The following is a 17,518-nucleotide window of genomic DNA, read 5'->3' as shown; positions in this document are numbered from 1 at the left end:
TAAAATACTTCTTAGGTTAAGTGATGAGACATAGAATACTATCATTAACTAAGACCAGAAACAAAGAAACAAAACAGGTTTCTAATAAAGCAAACAGCTATAGAGATGAGTGCAGTTGGGATATACAGAGTTTGAGAAAAGGCTAGATTTATCATTTGCCCAATTTTTTTTAAACCTCCCTCTTCATTCTAGCCTCTTTGCTAAGTGACTTTGCAGTACCTCCCACTAAAGGGATATAAACATATTTCCCAGCACCTTGACTTAGCCCTGTGACTAGTTTTGACAGACAGAGTAAAGTAGAAGTGACAGTTTCTCTGTTCTCAGCTTTTCTCAGCCTAGGCCAGAAAAGGTTTCATGTTTTGACTAGGTTTGCTTTTCTGCCATTTTAACAAGAAGAACATGCCTAGACTAGCCCAAAGGTAGGAGGATGAGAGACAGGTAGAACAAAGCTGCCCCACAGAGCCCCAGGCTAGGGTAGACAATTCTCAGCTAACCTACAAACTCACAGATGCACAGCAAGCCCTGATTTCAGACACATTCATCTGACTCTAACCTGGGTCAGCTGACCCATACACAAGTGGGCACTGATAAATAATTGTGGGGAGGTTTGTTACATGGCAAAAGCTATCAAGGTACTTACCAAATACCTAAGAAATAACATTCAACAAGTAATGACAGGTAAGAGTTTGAAGGTAAGAACAAAACTGAGCATTAATTCAAACCATAAATTTTTAAATTAGTAAAACAGTATTCTAGAAAGATATGTGCATTCTATAGTAGGCACAATAATGCCCTCCCAAAGATATCCAAACATTTCTGACATTTTGCCATCTTAAGACATTTTGTTTATTTTAAATAGGAGACATCATTCCTAAAACAAGCTTTCCAGTCTCCCTCCTTCTCTTGGCTTCACTTCTCCCTTTCTAAAATCAGGTAAAAATGTGGTTTCTCCAGTTTGAAGATATTAGAATTTTGTGGAGTACTTCCAAGATTCTAATTCTGAAAACTTGTAAATACATTATCTTACATGGCGAAAGGAACTTTGTAGATGTGACTATGGTTAAGAATCTGAAGATGGAGAGATTATCACTATCTATGTGGGCCCAATCTAATCGCATAGGTCCTTAGAAATGTGAACCTTTCCCCATATCCAGCTATGTGGTGGGAAGACGATGACACTGGAGAAATCAAACATAAGTGGAATTCAACCTGACACTGGTTTGAAGATGAAGAGGGCACAAACCAAGGAATGTGGGCAGCTTCCTGAAGCTGAGAATGGCAAAGAAATGGATTGGCCCCCACACCCTTGAGTAAAAAAAACCATCAACACCTTGATTTTTGCCCAGTGCAACCTATAGTATTTTAGGTCAGGATTCTGACCTAAAGAACCATAAAATGAAATTTTTAAAAAAATTTATTTTAAGCCTCAAAGTTTATGGTAATTTGTATGGCAATAATAAAATGAGTATGGGGTCCTATAAAATTTATGTGAAAGATATGGATAGTAAATATTTTTTTAAAAAGGTCTCAAAAACCAATCTAGCATAATTTTATTCTCACTTTTAGCACTTAATAAATCCTTATTACCACCTAATAAGAGTATCCTCCCAGCTAATGAGCAATTCAACAGAATAGCAGATAATGACAATCCTCATTTTAATGGGGTGCAGAACTGATGACAAGTCTAAGCAAGTGCCCAACTGGATGGATTTAATATGCCTCAATAGCCACCTTAGAAGTGCTCCATAAAATCCTGAAATCTTCCAAACTAGAGAAACCACATTTTTACCTTACATTCAGTAAGGAAGAAGTGAAGCAAATACAAGATAGGAGACTGGAAAGCCTGTTTTAGGAATAAAGTCTCCTATTTAAAAATAAATAAAATGTCCTACCTACAGTCTCCAAACTTACTTTATATAAACGCTGATTTTCACTACTAAATTTTCAGTCATAGTTGAACCAGTGCATTTAATCTGCAATGAAATCTCCAGTGGCTGAAATATGGCTTTCTAAATTAATAAATACTTACAGCCAAGCACAATGGTGCACACCTGTAATCCCAGTGATGCAAGAGGACCACAAGCTCAAGACCAGACTAGGCAACATAGCAAGACCCTATCTCAAAATTAAAAATAAAAAGAGCTGGAGATGCAACTTAGTGGGAAGCATCCCTGAGTCAAATCCCCAGTACCACAAAAAATAAATAGATAGATATTTACAAAAACCAAAAAAATCTGATATGCAATGAGACTAAACAGTTACAGAGCAATTTATTTTATAATTATAGCAATGTTTCACAAAACATTTGAGGTGGTTCAGTAAAAAGTTTTAAGTTTAAAATGGAACATTGTTATTGTATAAATAAAGCAAAAATAGCATAACATCAATATAAAAGATCAAATAATACGCTCAGAAAAACACATTTGCTCAGTGGTAGAGCATATACTTTGTATATATGAGGCCCTGGGTTCGATCCCTAACACAGGAAGAAAGCAGGGAGAGAAAAATGCATTATTCAAATATTTTAAAAACTTCAATTGAACGAACTCCTTCAATAATAGTTAATCTTACAGACCTACTGCCTATTTTCCACAGCCTCCCTCCCCCTAGCAAAAATGTTTATCCTAATTCATAAGAATTACATTCAGAAGAACTTTGTTGTTCAAGCAATTGGGTGAGGCACTATCAGAAGCGTTTAAATATTATGATTTTCATAATAAAATAAATCATACTAGAAAGGTTTGGGAGAAGGTAGGGAAAAACACCTGGCAGTCTAAATCTAAGAGAATAGAATTTAGCTGCAGTTACCTGGGTAACTAAACCACACGGATTAAATGAGTAATAAGAGATTGTACTCAGCTAATAACTTTCTCCCTGCCTTATCTGTCCCCTAACTTCAAAAACATGAAAAGAAAAATAATTCCATGGTCAGACCTCATAAATAAGGGGAAATTAAAAAAAAAAAAAAAAAAAAAAGACCCAGTGCTATAATAAAGTTCACTTCAAGACCTTTGAACATCTGTGACTCCAAGAGACTAATCCACGTCCTTCCAATGCTACAGAATACTTTGCATTGAGGAATTCTAGGGGCAGGTGGGTTGGTGTTGAATTATACAACCTCTGTACAACGAAACTGAACCAAATGGAAAATGACTAGGGCATATTAATAAGATAAATTCACTAAACTCTCAGATGCTAGTTTATTCATTACCTTTGAAACCAAGCACATAAATTCTGTTTCTGATTAAAATGTAAAAGCTGGAAAGAGCATTAATAATGAGGAAAAAAGTGCATAAAATCAAAACTTTCCTTGATTTCATCACAGCTGAGATCACAGAGCAGGACTGCAGACTTAAAATCCAACAGAGTCAAACCCACCCTCATCCCCACCCTCACTCTGGTCTCTGCTATGGCAGGGCATGAGAGGAAAGGCAAGCAAGGAAGAAAAAAATTTAGGGCTAACATGACAATATAAACCCCCTAGGAGATACAGACACATAAGGGAGTTCACACTCAATTTGCAGGCCCTTTTCCACACTTCCACCAGCGCTCCCGGGAAAGACTGAAGCAGGGCTGGAGACAGACAGACTCCCCAGAGCATACAGGCAGGAGGAAAAGGTTTAAGTAAATATCCATTGTCTAAAGAGAGAAAGAAAAAAACACAAGAATTTTCACCTTTGGAGGCAGGACAGGAAAGAATCCTGAGCCCAGTATCTATATCAATATAGCCAGGAATGACCAGGAAACAGCCCCTCAGGAGCTGCAACAGATAGAAAGAGTTGGGAAGAGGAACAATAATGCTGAAAAACCCTCTCCGCAAGATATAGCCTCAACAGGCATACTCAACACTAAGGCTAGGTTTGGACCACAGAGAATGCCTCCGGCCTACCATCAACCTAGCAAGCACTGAGTAATAGGCAACAACAGTCTACTGCTAGGAGAGGAGCAAGAGTATGGAGAGTAAGACATGCACCTCCCCAGGGAAAGCAGAAAACTGAGCACGGAACAGAACACTGAGAAAAACTCTCCAGCAACACAGCCCCCATCCAAAGCCCAAAGTAATAGTTGGTGGTAACCAGAGCAACTACAAGACCAAAATCTTGTCAATCCCTACCTAGATTGACTCAACACTCTTGGCAAATCAAAGGCATGACCATTTTTTGGCATAAAAACTATTTCTTCAGTCTCTATTATTCTATATAAGATATTTGAAATTCAATAAAATATTTTTGAGATACACAAAGCAATAAAAAAGAACCAGACTCAGATGACCCAGTGATCTTTTTTTTTTTTTAAATCACAATCTGCAACTGGTAAGTAGGGAATAGATGCTGTACATACATGATAGATTGGGAAGATCAAAAATGACAGAAGAAGGAAATAAGCAAGCATGTGCATTTCTACCCTGTCTCAGATCCTGACAAAAAAAATAGCAATAAAAAACTATTTTTAGCATATTATTAAAGCCTGTACATTAAAACATAAAAGACTATAACTAAAATTTATGAACACTCTGATTCTCATTTAGCTACTGAGTAATGAGTAACTCATTAGCAAATAAGAAAAAATTAATCTGCTTATAAATTTTTGAAGCTTTTTAAAATACGCATATTTCTTGTGTTATGTTTATTAGTTTGGTAAAAAGTGCTTTTACAATTGTACTGGAGTAAAATTTGGGAAAGGCTGAAAATGAAAAATTTCTATAAGACAAATACTTGAAGATAAAATACTCTCAAAATAATTAATATCCCTAAAAACCAAATGCTCACAGAATGATAAACAGCCCAAAAGCAAAATGGGCAAAAGACATAAACTAGAAATACCCTCAAGAAATACAAATAAAAACTGATGATATCTAAGGTTGTTAGGAATGTTGAAAACTGGGCACTCTTCACTCACTGCTGTGTGGGAATGTAAACTGGTACAACAAGTACTCCTTCAACTCCTCAAAAACAATAGAATTTAGGCACTATTCACACTCAAAGAAAGTCTCCTATGTCTGCTAGCTCCCTATTCTTTCTATATTCAAGCCATATTGGGCTGTATTTATATCCACTGTCTTGCCTCTGCGCCACTGAAATACCTGTTTCCCAATTCCCCTGCAAAATTCTGTCTTTCAAAACCCAGCTCAAACATTTCTTGCCTACTCTTCCCCACGTAAAATTAATCGACCTTTTATGTGTAATCTCACAGCACTTGGGATTCCTCTAATACAAGAGTTAAAAACATTAAACTGAAGTTACATCATAGATCTGTGCTAATTTATAATAACTCTGTGCTAAAGAGTTCCACTTATCAACAACAAAAATAATGGGACATGAACAGGAAATTCAAAGTAAAGAAAAATTAAATGCTCTTAAACATATGAAGAGATACACAACTTCATTAATAATAAAAGAAATATCAATTAAAACCATAACAACATTTATTATCTATCAAACTGACAATGAGCAAAAATATTTGACTATACTAAACATGGGAAAATAGGCATTCTAATAAAACTTACTGCTAAGGACATAAACTAGCAAAATATCTATGAAGACAATTACCTATCAAAATTATAAATGCACATACCTTTGACCCATAATTCTATTTTGCATATTTTAAAGCTAATACTATAAATACTTTCATTATATTTGTTAAGATATATGATTGTACATGATTATTCACTTCAGGATCCTTTGCAGTGGCAAAAGATTAAAAAGATAAACATGTATCAGTATGGGAATAGTTATACAAATTATGGTACATTTGGATAATTAAAAATTTTACAGTTAAAATGACTAGATAGCTCCAAATGAAACTATTTCCAAGCTATATTTTTAAATGGAAGACGCAAAACTAAGATGTACTAAATATTTGTATAAATGTATAGTACACTACCACTTATACAAAAAGCAATATAATCACATACAAAAAATAATATAGTCATATACTTATTAAAAAAGGGGATCATCACAACTGAATGGCTAAAGGACAGAGGTAGGAAGACTGACCTACTTTTCACTACATAACCTTCATACTTTTTTAACTGCTTACCATGAATACATTATCTACTCACAGAATTAACTATTTTGTTTTAAATAATTTAAACAACAAAAAACAATTATTTATGTTGCTCTCAATTCATTATGAAATCTTTAAGGGCAAAGAACTGAACATGTGCCTCATCATCTTCATATCACCAACATGATATCTTGCACAGTGCCTAACATAGAAATGAGAAATGCTTATCAAAGTATGCTAAAGTGACTAGAGCCATAGCACATGCCTATAATCTCCACTACTTGGGAGGCTGAGGAAGAAGGATCACATGTTCAAAACCAGACCTGGCAACTTAGAGGTACCCTGTCTCAGAAATAAAAAGTAAAAAGAACTAAGGAGATAGCTTAGTAATAAAACACCCCTCAGTTCAATTCCTGGTACCACAAAAAGGATAAAGGGGGAGGGATAAAAGAGGGAGAGGGAAAGGGTTAGGGAAAAAGAGAGGGAGAAGGAGAGAGAAAAACAGACAGAGAGACAGAGAAAGAAACTACCTTGGCAAAGATAACCAGATACTCAATTAATTTTAAAGAAACAAAAAACATATTAAACAACTGGGAATTTACAGAATGTTTATTATGTGTTAGAACACTATACAATGCACACTATACCTATTCATTTAATCTTCATTATAGCTCTATGAAGTGCAGATTTTATACAAGCATTTTGCAAATGAAGGAATGGAAGGCCAACAAAGATCAAGTAATGTGTCCAGGGCTATCTGGCTTGATTGTGCTAGAGGAAAGTCACCAAAACTTTCCAAATTTTAGTTTTCATTTTGGGTATCCCATAATCTAAGGATTGTATTCCAGCAAATTTTGTCAAAAAGTTTGTCAAAAAGCTTTTTTTGTCAAAAATTTTGTAGATTGAACTCTATTTGCTTTTCAGAGGATACTCTCCAAAAACCACTGATTTAATTATTCCATACTAGCTATGAAGAGCAATAGCTCTGGAGTCAAACAATTTGGGCTGAACACCTTCCTCTAGCACATTCAAGCCGGATAACCCTGGGCATATTATTTGATCTTTGTTGGGCTTCCATTCCTTCATTTGTAAAATGCTTATATGAAATCTGCATTTCATAGAGCTATTATGAAGATTAAATGAATAGGTATAGTGTACATTGTATAGTGTTCTAACATAGTAAGCATTTGGTAAATTTTAATTATTGATAGTCTACATCTTCTTATAATTATCTCTGAGCCACTTCTTCAGCTTCAAAAATGGTGACATTATACAGGGAGACATTCAGAAAAAAGCTAACTACAACTATCTGTTACTATCTGTTTCTATACTTCATTAATATCAGTGCTACTTGGAGAGAAAAAGAATTAGTGCCATGTCCATCAACCAGATGGTACAAGACTAAAGCCTGGAAGTTTAACCCAGACCTGCCTTTCAGTCCCTTACCTCAGTAGGGAACAAAGCAATAATGCCATCAGGCTATCATACCATCGTTGAATTTAACCAGTCAATGGCAGTATGAATGGAGCAAAGGACTAAATTCTAATTCCAATATAAAACCAGTTCTTGCTTTTAGAAATCACAAGTTGGGGGGAAAAATTCATTCTTTGGGTTTCTACATGTTCAAATTCTACATAAAAAAAGGTATATTTATATTTTAATACATATATTATGGAAATCTGAAATCCCACTATAAAATAATGCCAGTAATCCTATAACACCTGCTAATAAAACATTCCTAAGAAGAAATAATTTAAAGAGCAGAAATAAAAACATATACACACAGAGTATACCTTAATTAAAATTCATTAACTGGAACAGTGGGTTGTGTTCTAAAACAGCCATGAAAGCATATGGAAAAGGCTTTCTGGAACTAAATTTCTTGGGTTCAAGTCATTAGCACACATAGTAACTCTGACCTTGAGGTAGTTACATAATCTATCAGTGCTTTGATTTTCTTCTCCATAAAAAAAGCATAATAACACTAGCTTTCTCATAGGATTGCTGTGGGGATTAAATTTGTTACTGAATGTCAGTGTTCAATAAATGTTAAGTATTACTGTAATAAGTCTTATCTTTCATTCATTATTATAAGGTCAAAGAAGCAGAGATGATAAACTTTTACAACCGTATGTCCCTGTGAATCTTTATGGAACTAAGCAAGTTTTTTTTTTTTTCTTTTTAATCAAACTTTTAAATAATAGTAAATGAAACAGTAATTACAAAAAATACTTACTTTGTAGCAGCAGCAGCAAAATGTCTGTTGGGCACTTGAATGTTTAAAGAACAAGGATAAAGAGACATCTGATAAATCATCTTGGAAAGATGACATCTCTGATGACATATCAAGACTTGAAAAGAAAAAACAAAAATATAACATTAATCATTATATTAAAATTCTTTACATTATAAAGATTAGCTTTTCCAAATCATTCAATATTTTGTGATCTTTAACCATTCTACAAAAGTCTAACAATAGAAACCACATTTCTAGAAACTAGATGAACACATTTTGGGGGGTAGTACTGGGGATTGAACAACTGAGGGGCACTTGCCCACTGAGCTGCATCCCCGGCCCTACTTTGTATTTTATTTAGAGACAGGGTCTCACTGAGTTGCTTAGTCCCTTGCTTTTGCTGAGGGTGGCTTTGAACTCACAATCTTCCTGTCTCAGCCTCCCAGCTGCTGGGATTACAGGCATTCACCACCGTGCGTGGCTAACCACATTTTTTATTCAAACAATTTTGTTATTTATTTTTAACTTAATCTGGTTCAGGCTCAACAAAATATGTAGGCTCTATTTTTAGGGAGTAAGTATTAAGTATCCCTGAATTTTTAAATAATTTACATTCATTCATTTCTTAATAGATAATGGATTCACAGAGTTGTCCTTCTGAAGATCAGAACAAAGTGGGTGACGTGCCCTAGCAGAGATCAATATTTGTAAAGTTATAGAAATCAAAACACTTTAGTAGTGGCACTAGTATAGAAAGGCAAATTAATAAAGCAACAAATAGTTCAGCCATAGATACATGCATATATGGATACTTGAAATAAAAGCGATGTTATTGCAAATCTCTGTACATTGAATTGAATCTAATAAGTTGTGCAGAGATAATGATTACCCATAAGGAAACAAGTATATTTAGATGCTACCACAATACACACACACACACACAAATCAAATCTAGATGGATAAAAGACTTACATAAATGCCAAAACTTAAAAAGACTTTCAAAATATAGAAAAATAACTTTATGAACTTTGGGGAAGAAATTATTTCACAAAAAAAAGCACTAAAATATGGCTGCATTAGTGTGAAGAGCTTGTTTATTAAATATTCTTTTTAAAAAAGTGAAAAGATGGGCTGGGGTTGTGGCTCAATGGTAAAGCACTTGCTTAGCATGCATGAGGCACTGGGTTCTATCCCCAGCCCCACATTTAAAAAAAAAAAAAAAAAAAACTAAATAAACAAAATAAAGGTATTATATCCATCTACAACTAAAATTATATTTTTAAAAAAGTGAAAAGTTAAGTCAGATATATGGGCAAATGCATAATTAACAAAAGATTAATATTTTAACAATAAAAGATAATTTAATAATATATGATCAACTGAATTGAGAAATGAACAAAACCAAGACTTCTAATTGAAAAGGAAACACAAATAATGCATAAATACATTAAAAATGCACAACCACATTAGTAACCAAGTAAATAAAAATTTAAAACCTAATAAATATCTTATATCAGTGTTACTTAGTGGTGATCAGGAAGCCTGTTATAGTTTGCAACTAAATTAAGATTACACCAACATATAAAACATTTATTTATTTATAAAACATAATTATTTAGTGTATTTGACAATATTTTTTCCACAAAATTTTCTCAAAGGAGGAAATTTTGATCTCATTGTGGACAGGTAAACAGTTTATGATCAGATAATAGATAATATAAGTAGCAACATTTTACATACTCAGATTGACAAAGCTTTAACAAAAAGTCACTGACAATATCAAGCAGGGATAAATTTTAGACAATGAAGATGTGTAATTGGAATACCACTTTGGAAAACAATATAGCACGACCCAATGACACTGAGCATGCACATCCCAATGATGCAACAATTCCACTTCTAAGCATGTCCCTTGCATCTGTGTACCAAGAGACATGAACAAGGATGATCATATCATTATTTGTAATAGCAAAACTACAGAAAAAAACTCAAGCAACTACAATAGGATGGATAAATACATTGTGGTATATTTCTATAATAGCCATAGAACTGTAAAAATAAACGAACCGTGCTACATAGTTGAGTTTCACAAACATAATGTTGAGCCAAAAAAAGCAAGTGGCAAAACCACTATTCAGTAGGCACAATTTAATCCCCAGTCATGAAAAACAAAAATTAAAATTTCCAACAGAAACTGCTACAGATCTACCAAACTGCTACAGACTAAAAGAAACCAAGTTACAAAAAAAAAAAAAAAAACACTATTTAAGTAGGACTACTATACCATGATGTCTGTATTATTTTAAGAGTCTTTCTGTATTATCCACTTACCCTTAGCAGATAACCTCATAGACCTCAGAGCTTCCTCAACTACATAAGAACTTAACCTGCATCTGTACTCATTCTCCAAAGTCTTGCCCACTACTACCTATGTTGGTAACAAAATGGAAACTAATTGGCCTCCTTTGTTACCTTACTCTTTTAATTGATACTGAATGGTTACATTGCACAGAAATGAGTGGTAAACTGCCTTCTCACCCAACTCTCATCTTCACCCTCTAGGAGATCTTATCCATCCTTCTAGTGTTTGCTTTCCTTTACAACCCCATTTCAACCAGGCCACCTGGATTACTACAAACTACAAACTCTTCCATTATTCTACTTTTGGCCCTCTCTGTTTCTTTTCCACCTGTTATTAGTAAAAAGGATCATTTTTTAAAGGACATCTGTCTCCATGTCCTTAAATCACTTGTATAGCACAACCTGGCTCTTTGAACAGAGTAAATTCTTACCAACAGAGTAAATTCTTACCAACATACTCTATGAGTTACTTCTAACCTATCAAACACCAAACTGCTACAGACTAAAAGAAACCAAGTTACAAAAACAAAAAAACAAAAAACAAAAACAAAAACACCATTCCTTCATGCTTACCATGCTTCAAATCACTCACCTCCTTTCAGTTACCTGAACAGTTACTCTGTTCTTTACCACCTTAGGATTTTCATACAAAATCTTTCTTCCCTCTGTGACATTCTTCCCTACCACTTTCCCTTCATATGATGAATTTCACAGTAATCTAGTCATGTTTCAGATATTCCACTTAAACATTACTTCTTCAGAACAGTCTCCCTGAAGACTCAGAATAGATTAGGTCTCTCATATACACTTTTTAAAAAATTTTTTTTAGTTGTCAATGCCTCGTACATGCTAGGCAAATGCTCTATCATTGAGCTACAACTCCTACCCTATATTTCTATAGCATTTTGTACTTTTCTTTCTCAACACATAGGATATTTGTATTAATAGTTGTCCAATTAATAGTTGCTCCTTAATAGATGGTAAATACTATCAATAAGAAGCAAATGTGTATAGCTTGTTCACCACTGTACCCCTAACCACCTAGCTCAGTGTTTGACAAGTGGAGACTCAATAAACAGCTGCTAAATGAATGAACAAATTAAAGCAAAACCTGGATTCAAACTATTTTAAATATTACCTATTACACCACACAAAGAGAGCGCCTTGTGTGTGTGTACACACACATATGTGTTCAGAAAGTTTTGCCAGGAACAATAGCAAACACCTATAATCCCAGTTCCTCAGAAGACTGAGGCAGGAGAATCAAAAGTTCAATGCCAGCATGGGCAATTTAGGAAGACCCTGTGTGAAAATTAAAAAGTAAAAAAAAAAAAAAAAAAAGACTGGGGATGTAGCTAGGAGGTGGAACACCTGCCTAGCATGCACAAGGCCCAGGATTCAATCTATAGTACCACAAAAAAATTAATAAATAAAAATTAAGTTTTATTGTAACACAGCTAGTTCATTTATTAACATTATTGTCTGTGGCTTCTTTTGTGCTACAATGACAGAGATGGGTACCTGCAAGAGACAGATGGCTTGTAAACCTAAAGCATTTACTATTCATCTCTTTACAGAAAATGTTTTCTGGTCCCTGTTATTTAAAAAAAAAAAACCCTCTAGTACCAGAAGTAGGTAGAGACAATGCTTGTGTAGGGCATTAAGCAAGACACCTATCAGTAAGGTAAGGAAATGCTCCTGCCAGAATTCCAGCCTAGAATATTTTATTTTGTCCAGGTGCTCTTCAATAGATGAATGTGATGTATATATATACAAAATGGAGTTTTATTCAGCCATAAAAAAGAATGAAATTATGGCCAGTAAGTGGATAGAAATGGAAAGCATCATGCTAAGTGAAATGAGTCAGATTCAGAAAAATCAAGCATTCAATGTTTTCTCTCATATGCAAAAGCTAGAACAAAGTGTGGGGGAGTGGGAGGGATCATATATCATAAGCATAGAGAGAAAACCAGTGGATAAGAAGGAAACTGAAGGGGAGGGAAAAGGGATGGGAAAGAAGAGGAAATGTAAAATGAATTTAACAAAATTATGCTATGAGCAAGTATACATATGCCACAGTGAATTCTGCCTTTATGTATACCTACAAAGCACCAATTAAAAATAAACAAAAGGAAAACCTGTAAAGGAAGAGGAATAGGCAGGAGGAAGAGAAGGAAAGAGGAGGCACAAGGGACTGAAATGGAGCCAATTAAATCTCATACATGTATGATTAAGTCAAAATTAGCACAACTATTATATATAACTATAATGTACTATTAAAAGCATAAAAAAATACTGTGCTTTAGAATATTGTCCATAGACCAAAGAGCAACCAGAAATTACAATATATCCCAATTCCCTCATAATTGTGCTTTTCAAAATGTCATATGATTGAATGTCAAACCTATCTGTGTGAAAATCCAGACTCTATTAACTGCAGCATTATTATGGTGAATAACTTGTATTAGGAATGAGTTTTTCAGCCTTAAAGATGGGTATTTGTAAAAATTGCATAATTCTTTGGTCATGTCTGTGTACCCCACTCAGTTGCATTTCTGTGCATTTGCTTAAGTACTTTCCAGTTCATCAGGCAGTTTGGATGAGGTTGTTTTAAAATACAACTGTTTGTATTTTAAAGGCTATGAACAAACAGGCACTGCAAGCAGAGAAAGCAGACTTTTAGAAGAAAAAACAAGTTTGCTACATGAACCACAGGGCACAATGCAAGGTATATATCAAAGCTGTTCTCACTTGAAGGGGGGACATTTTTTCTTGATGATCCAGGATTCATTCATTCACTAGCTCAACAATAAATGTACCAACAAAATATGTGCTAACACTGCCTTAAGCATTTAGGATACATTCATAAACAAAACACAAAAATCCTATTCTCAAAGTGCTTATGTTCTACTGGGAGGGAATACCAATAAATATAATATGGGGGATGGAGGGACTGCAGGATAAGATATCAAGTCAGAGGGAAAGTGGTTTGCGACTTTTAAGTGCTTAAGATTGGCCTTATTTAAAAAGGTGACATTGAGCAAAGATTGGAAAGAAGAAAGTGAACAGCACTAATACCTAGAAATATATTCCAGGTCAACCATCCCAAGGCAGAAATTCTTGGTGTGTTTATGGAACCATAGGAGTGAAGTGTGGAGAGGTTAATTAGAGAAGAAGTCAGAGAAGTTAAGCTGGGGATTAGGGGAAGAGGCAGGCACTAGATGATGTGGAAAACTATAGGCTAGTGCTGTTTAACAGAATTTGAGCCACATGTAATTTTAATTTTTTCTAATAACCACAATAAAAAAAAGAATAAAAACAGTGATATTAACAAATATATTTTGCTATAGCTAACCTCCCATAATATTATCATTTCATTATCAGTATTTAAAAATTAAGATATCTTACACTTTTTGTACTAAGCCTCCAAAATCTAATGAATATTTCTGCATGTTCTCACTTATATTCAGAAACTAGAAAAAGTTGATCTCACACAAGTAGAGAGAAGAATAGGGATTAACAGAGGCTGGGAAGGAGAGGGAAATGGAAAGAAGATGATAAATATGATCAAGGACCTAGTTGAACAGAAGGAATCATTTCAAATATTCTATAGCACAACAGGGCAATTATAGTTGGCAACAATTAACTGTATACCTCAAAATAACAAGTATAGGTGCAACCACTCTGGAAAGTAGTATGGAGATTTCTTAGAAAACTTGGAATGGAACCACCATTTGAACCAGCTATCCCACTCCTGGGTCTATATCCAAAGGACTTAAATCAACATACTAAACATCAATGTTTATAGCAGCTCAACTCAAAATAGCTAAACTGAGAGCAACCTAGATGCCCTTCAATAGATGAATGAATAAAGAAACTGTGTTATATATACACAATGGAACATTACTCGGAGAATAAAATTATGGCATTTGCAGGTAAATGAATGAAGTCATGCTAAGCGGAGTAAGCCAATCCCCAAAAAACAAAGGCCAAATGTTCCTCCGATAAGCAGATGCTGATCCATGATGGGGGAGGGCATGGGAAAAATGGAGGAACTTTGGGCAAAGGAGAGGGAGGGGCAAAGAAGGGGTATGGGGACAGGAAAGATGGTAGAATGTGATGGACATTATTACCCTAGGTTCATGTATGGCTGCACATACAGTTCGACATTACATTGCGTACAATCAGAGAAATGAAAAGTTGTGCTGCAATTGTGTACAATGAATCAAAATGCATTCTGCTGTCATATATACCTAATTAAAATAAATTTTAAAAAAGATTAATAGCATCAGGCAGTGATATTTTTGTTTTAAGTAAACAAGAAATCAAGATACAGAGTTAAAAGGAAATTAAGATACACAGTTTATTTCATGTATTAAATTATTGATAGGTACTCTTCTAGAATTCAAACCTCTTGACTGAGAAAAAACAATTTTATTGGTCCTTTTTTTTGTACTATACTTGAATTTATTTCAAGAAAAGAGGATGGGGAGAGAAAGAGGAATCAGTCCACTAATATAAGAAGGAATGACAGGTGAAATAGAAAAAAAAAAAATTAAGAGAAAGGTATCCAGGAAGCTAAGAGAAGAAAATGTGGCAAGAAAAGAATAATAACCTTTGCTTCTCCTTTTGATTTCTTTGGTTTTGTCTAATATCATGTGATTGCTGTCATACAGGGAAGATAACGCCACCAATCTCCTTTCAGTAATAATATACATTTTGGTTTGCTTACTTAGTAGTGGTCTGAGTCTACTGTGACCTCTTGCTACCCATGCTATCCCTAACTTTTGAACAACTATTCCAAGTAAAGGATGCTCATGATGACACAGCTTTCTTGTAAGCTCAAAGAGAAAACTGTAATGTTGTGTTTCAAAAAGCAGAGAGCAGGGCTGGGAGGTGTGGCTCAGTGGTACTGCCCTTACCTAGCGCTGGTGAGGTCCTGGGTTCAATCGCCAGCACTGCAGAAAATCACTGGTTTAGAAGTGCAAGCTTCAGTTCCTCCCCTACCACTTATTGGTTATATAAATCTGGCCACATACCAACAACCCAACAAAATCATCTCCCCCTTTCTATAAAATTAAGGGATAGGGTATGCTCGCTGTTGTCTCCGCCTAAAGACCCACCTTAATTGAATATACAGCCGTCATTCCAGCTAACAAATTGGACTTTATTCACTGCTGAAAAGAGTTGCTGAAATACCTTCCGAATGATATACGTTGGTCCAAATTAGATAATGTTTAAAAACTGTAATCACTTGAAACGATGTATCTAGACAGCAACAACAAGCACTCTGAAAACCGTTAACGCTTAAGGATGGAGGTCACTTAAGTGTACCACCAGTCTAAGGAGAACTCACTTCTTCACTTATCAAACTCCACCTACCCACTCCCCAGTCCACACACTGGAGATAGAACCCTGCCTTCCCCGCTGGTGGTTGTAGGGACTTCAATGATATATTCCCCCGCCAATCCGCCCTCAAGGTGACTGGCTTCAGAAAGGAATGAAACCTCCAATAAGGCTGCTTTTAAGTAGTGATGATCCTTCAAAGAACCTAGAGCCCAGAAAGTGCAAGAGGCGTGTCGAGTTCCTATACCTGATCCGTGCTTCGGGGACTCTGGCTTGCATTCCGCTGTAACCCAAGACTCAATGAACTATTTTCTCCCTAAGACACCCCACGCCTTACCTCTCCCGAGGCACCTTACGGCCGCCGCCATGTTGACCACTCCGGATTGTGTTGATGAAATTGGTCCTACAATTAAACTGGGGAGAATGAAAAAAGAGTTCCGTTCCGGAATTGGCGAGGAGGGAAGCGGTTAGAAGGAACAAGAGGAACAGGGCGGAGACCAAAACAGGCTTTTCTGCCGGCGTGGCGGTGTTGCTGTCACTCCTCGGTACTGCCTAGGACCCTCCGTTTAGAGGTTCCGGTACGATGGCTTAACCACCTTCAGGAAAATACGATCTTGTTAGAGATGCTGTAATTACTTTATTTTGTTCGGTTTTTTAAAATTTTTTATCCTACCTATATACAATAATTTTAATAGATCGTGAGGAAACCTAGGACCCAGCCTAAAATATTTTAAAGCTGAAGATCCCACCAGTTTCCTCAGCCACATTTCCAGCCTTGTTAAGAATGTCTTTAACCTGCCCGGCTGGGCCGAGGAGGTAGTTCCGAGGGAGACGCCGGCCTAGCAGGCGCGAGGCCCTGGGTCCGGCCCCAGCAGCAGAAATAAAAAAACAGATTCCGCCCGGCTTTTCGCCAACACCCAAGAGGAGGGAGATCCCACTCACTAACAAACTTCCTTTTTAGCTCAGCGCAGAATCAGCCGTAATAGTTTTATGTTGATCTAACACTCGGTTTTACATCCCTCCCTTCCCAGCCCTGCGAGCTGTGCCATCAGGATCAATTGAATAATAATACAGCATTTGACATTTATGTAACGCGTGCAGTTTTAAAATGGCAGATCTGAGACCTACGCTCAGGTTAATTCTAACCAAAAACAAGAAAACTAAATGTCATTTCCATTACGTCACAGCTGTCCGTGTGGTTTATCAAAAACAAATCTAATCACTGATTATATCACTTCCCAGTTTTAAATAAAACCCTCCAGTGACTGGCTATCTAAAGGCCTCTGCGTATCCCCTGTTCACCCCCAACCTAGGTCACACACACACACACACACACACACACACACACACGGGGTTTCTCACCTCCATGACTTTTTTCATTTTGTCCTTTTCGCTTGAAATATATTGTTCCACATTATCAGGTAACAGTATCAGGTTTTTTTGTTGTTGTTTTTGTTTTTCTTTTTCTTTTTAAGATTTCAGGTCAGACTTTCCTCATTGACGAAGGCTCCCTCCTGACTTCGGAGAGGGAATTATGGCCACCTCTTCCTGGTTTTATATAGTTACATC

General features: G+C 35.7%; 1 protein-coding gene across 2 annotated transcripts in view; it reads right to left on the bottom strand.

The window, feature by feature from the left end:
- The window catches only part of Mrpl1 (mitochondrial ribosomal protein L1), an 84,399-nt gene extending 67,856 nt beyond the window's left edge, over nt 1-16,543 (bottom strand). Inside the window, exons 1-2 of one of the 2 annotated variants that reach the window (XM_071614356.1) lie at nt 16,287-16,543; nt 8,243-8,357 (exon numbers count right to left, since the gene is read on the bottom strand). In XM_071614356.1, the coding sequence (XP_071470457.1) occupies nt 8,243-8,357; nt 16,287-16,317 (146 nt within the window). In that variant the 5' untranslated portion in view covers nt 16,318-16,543. The remainder of the gene's footprint in view (nt 1-8,242; nt 8,358-16,286) is intronic. The other variant, XM_027939856.3, reaches the window with a different exon arrangement.
- Between the last annotated feature and the right edge of the window lie 975 nt (nt 16,544-17,518).

The sequence above is a fragment of the Marmota flaviventris genome, chromosome 7 (genome assembly GCF_047511675.1).
Source record: "Marmota flaviventris isolate mMarFla1 chromosome 7, mMarFla1.hap1, whole genome shotgun sequence".
Taxonomy (NCBI): Eukaryota; Metazoa; Chordata; class Mammalia; order Rodentia; family Sciuridae; genus Marmota; species Marmota flaviventris.
This window is presented reverse-complemented; position numbering and strand designations above follow the sequence as displayed.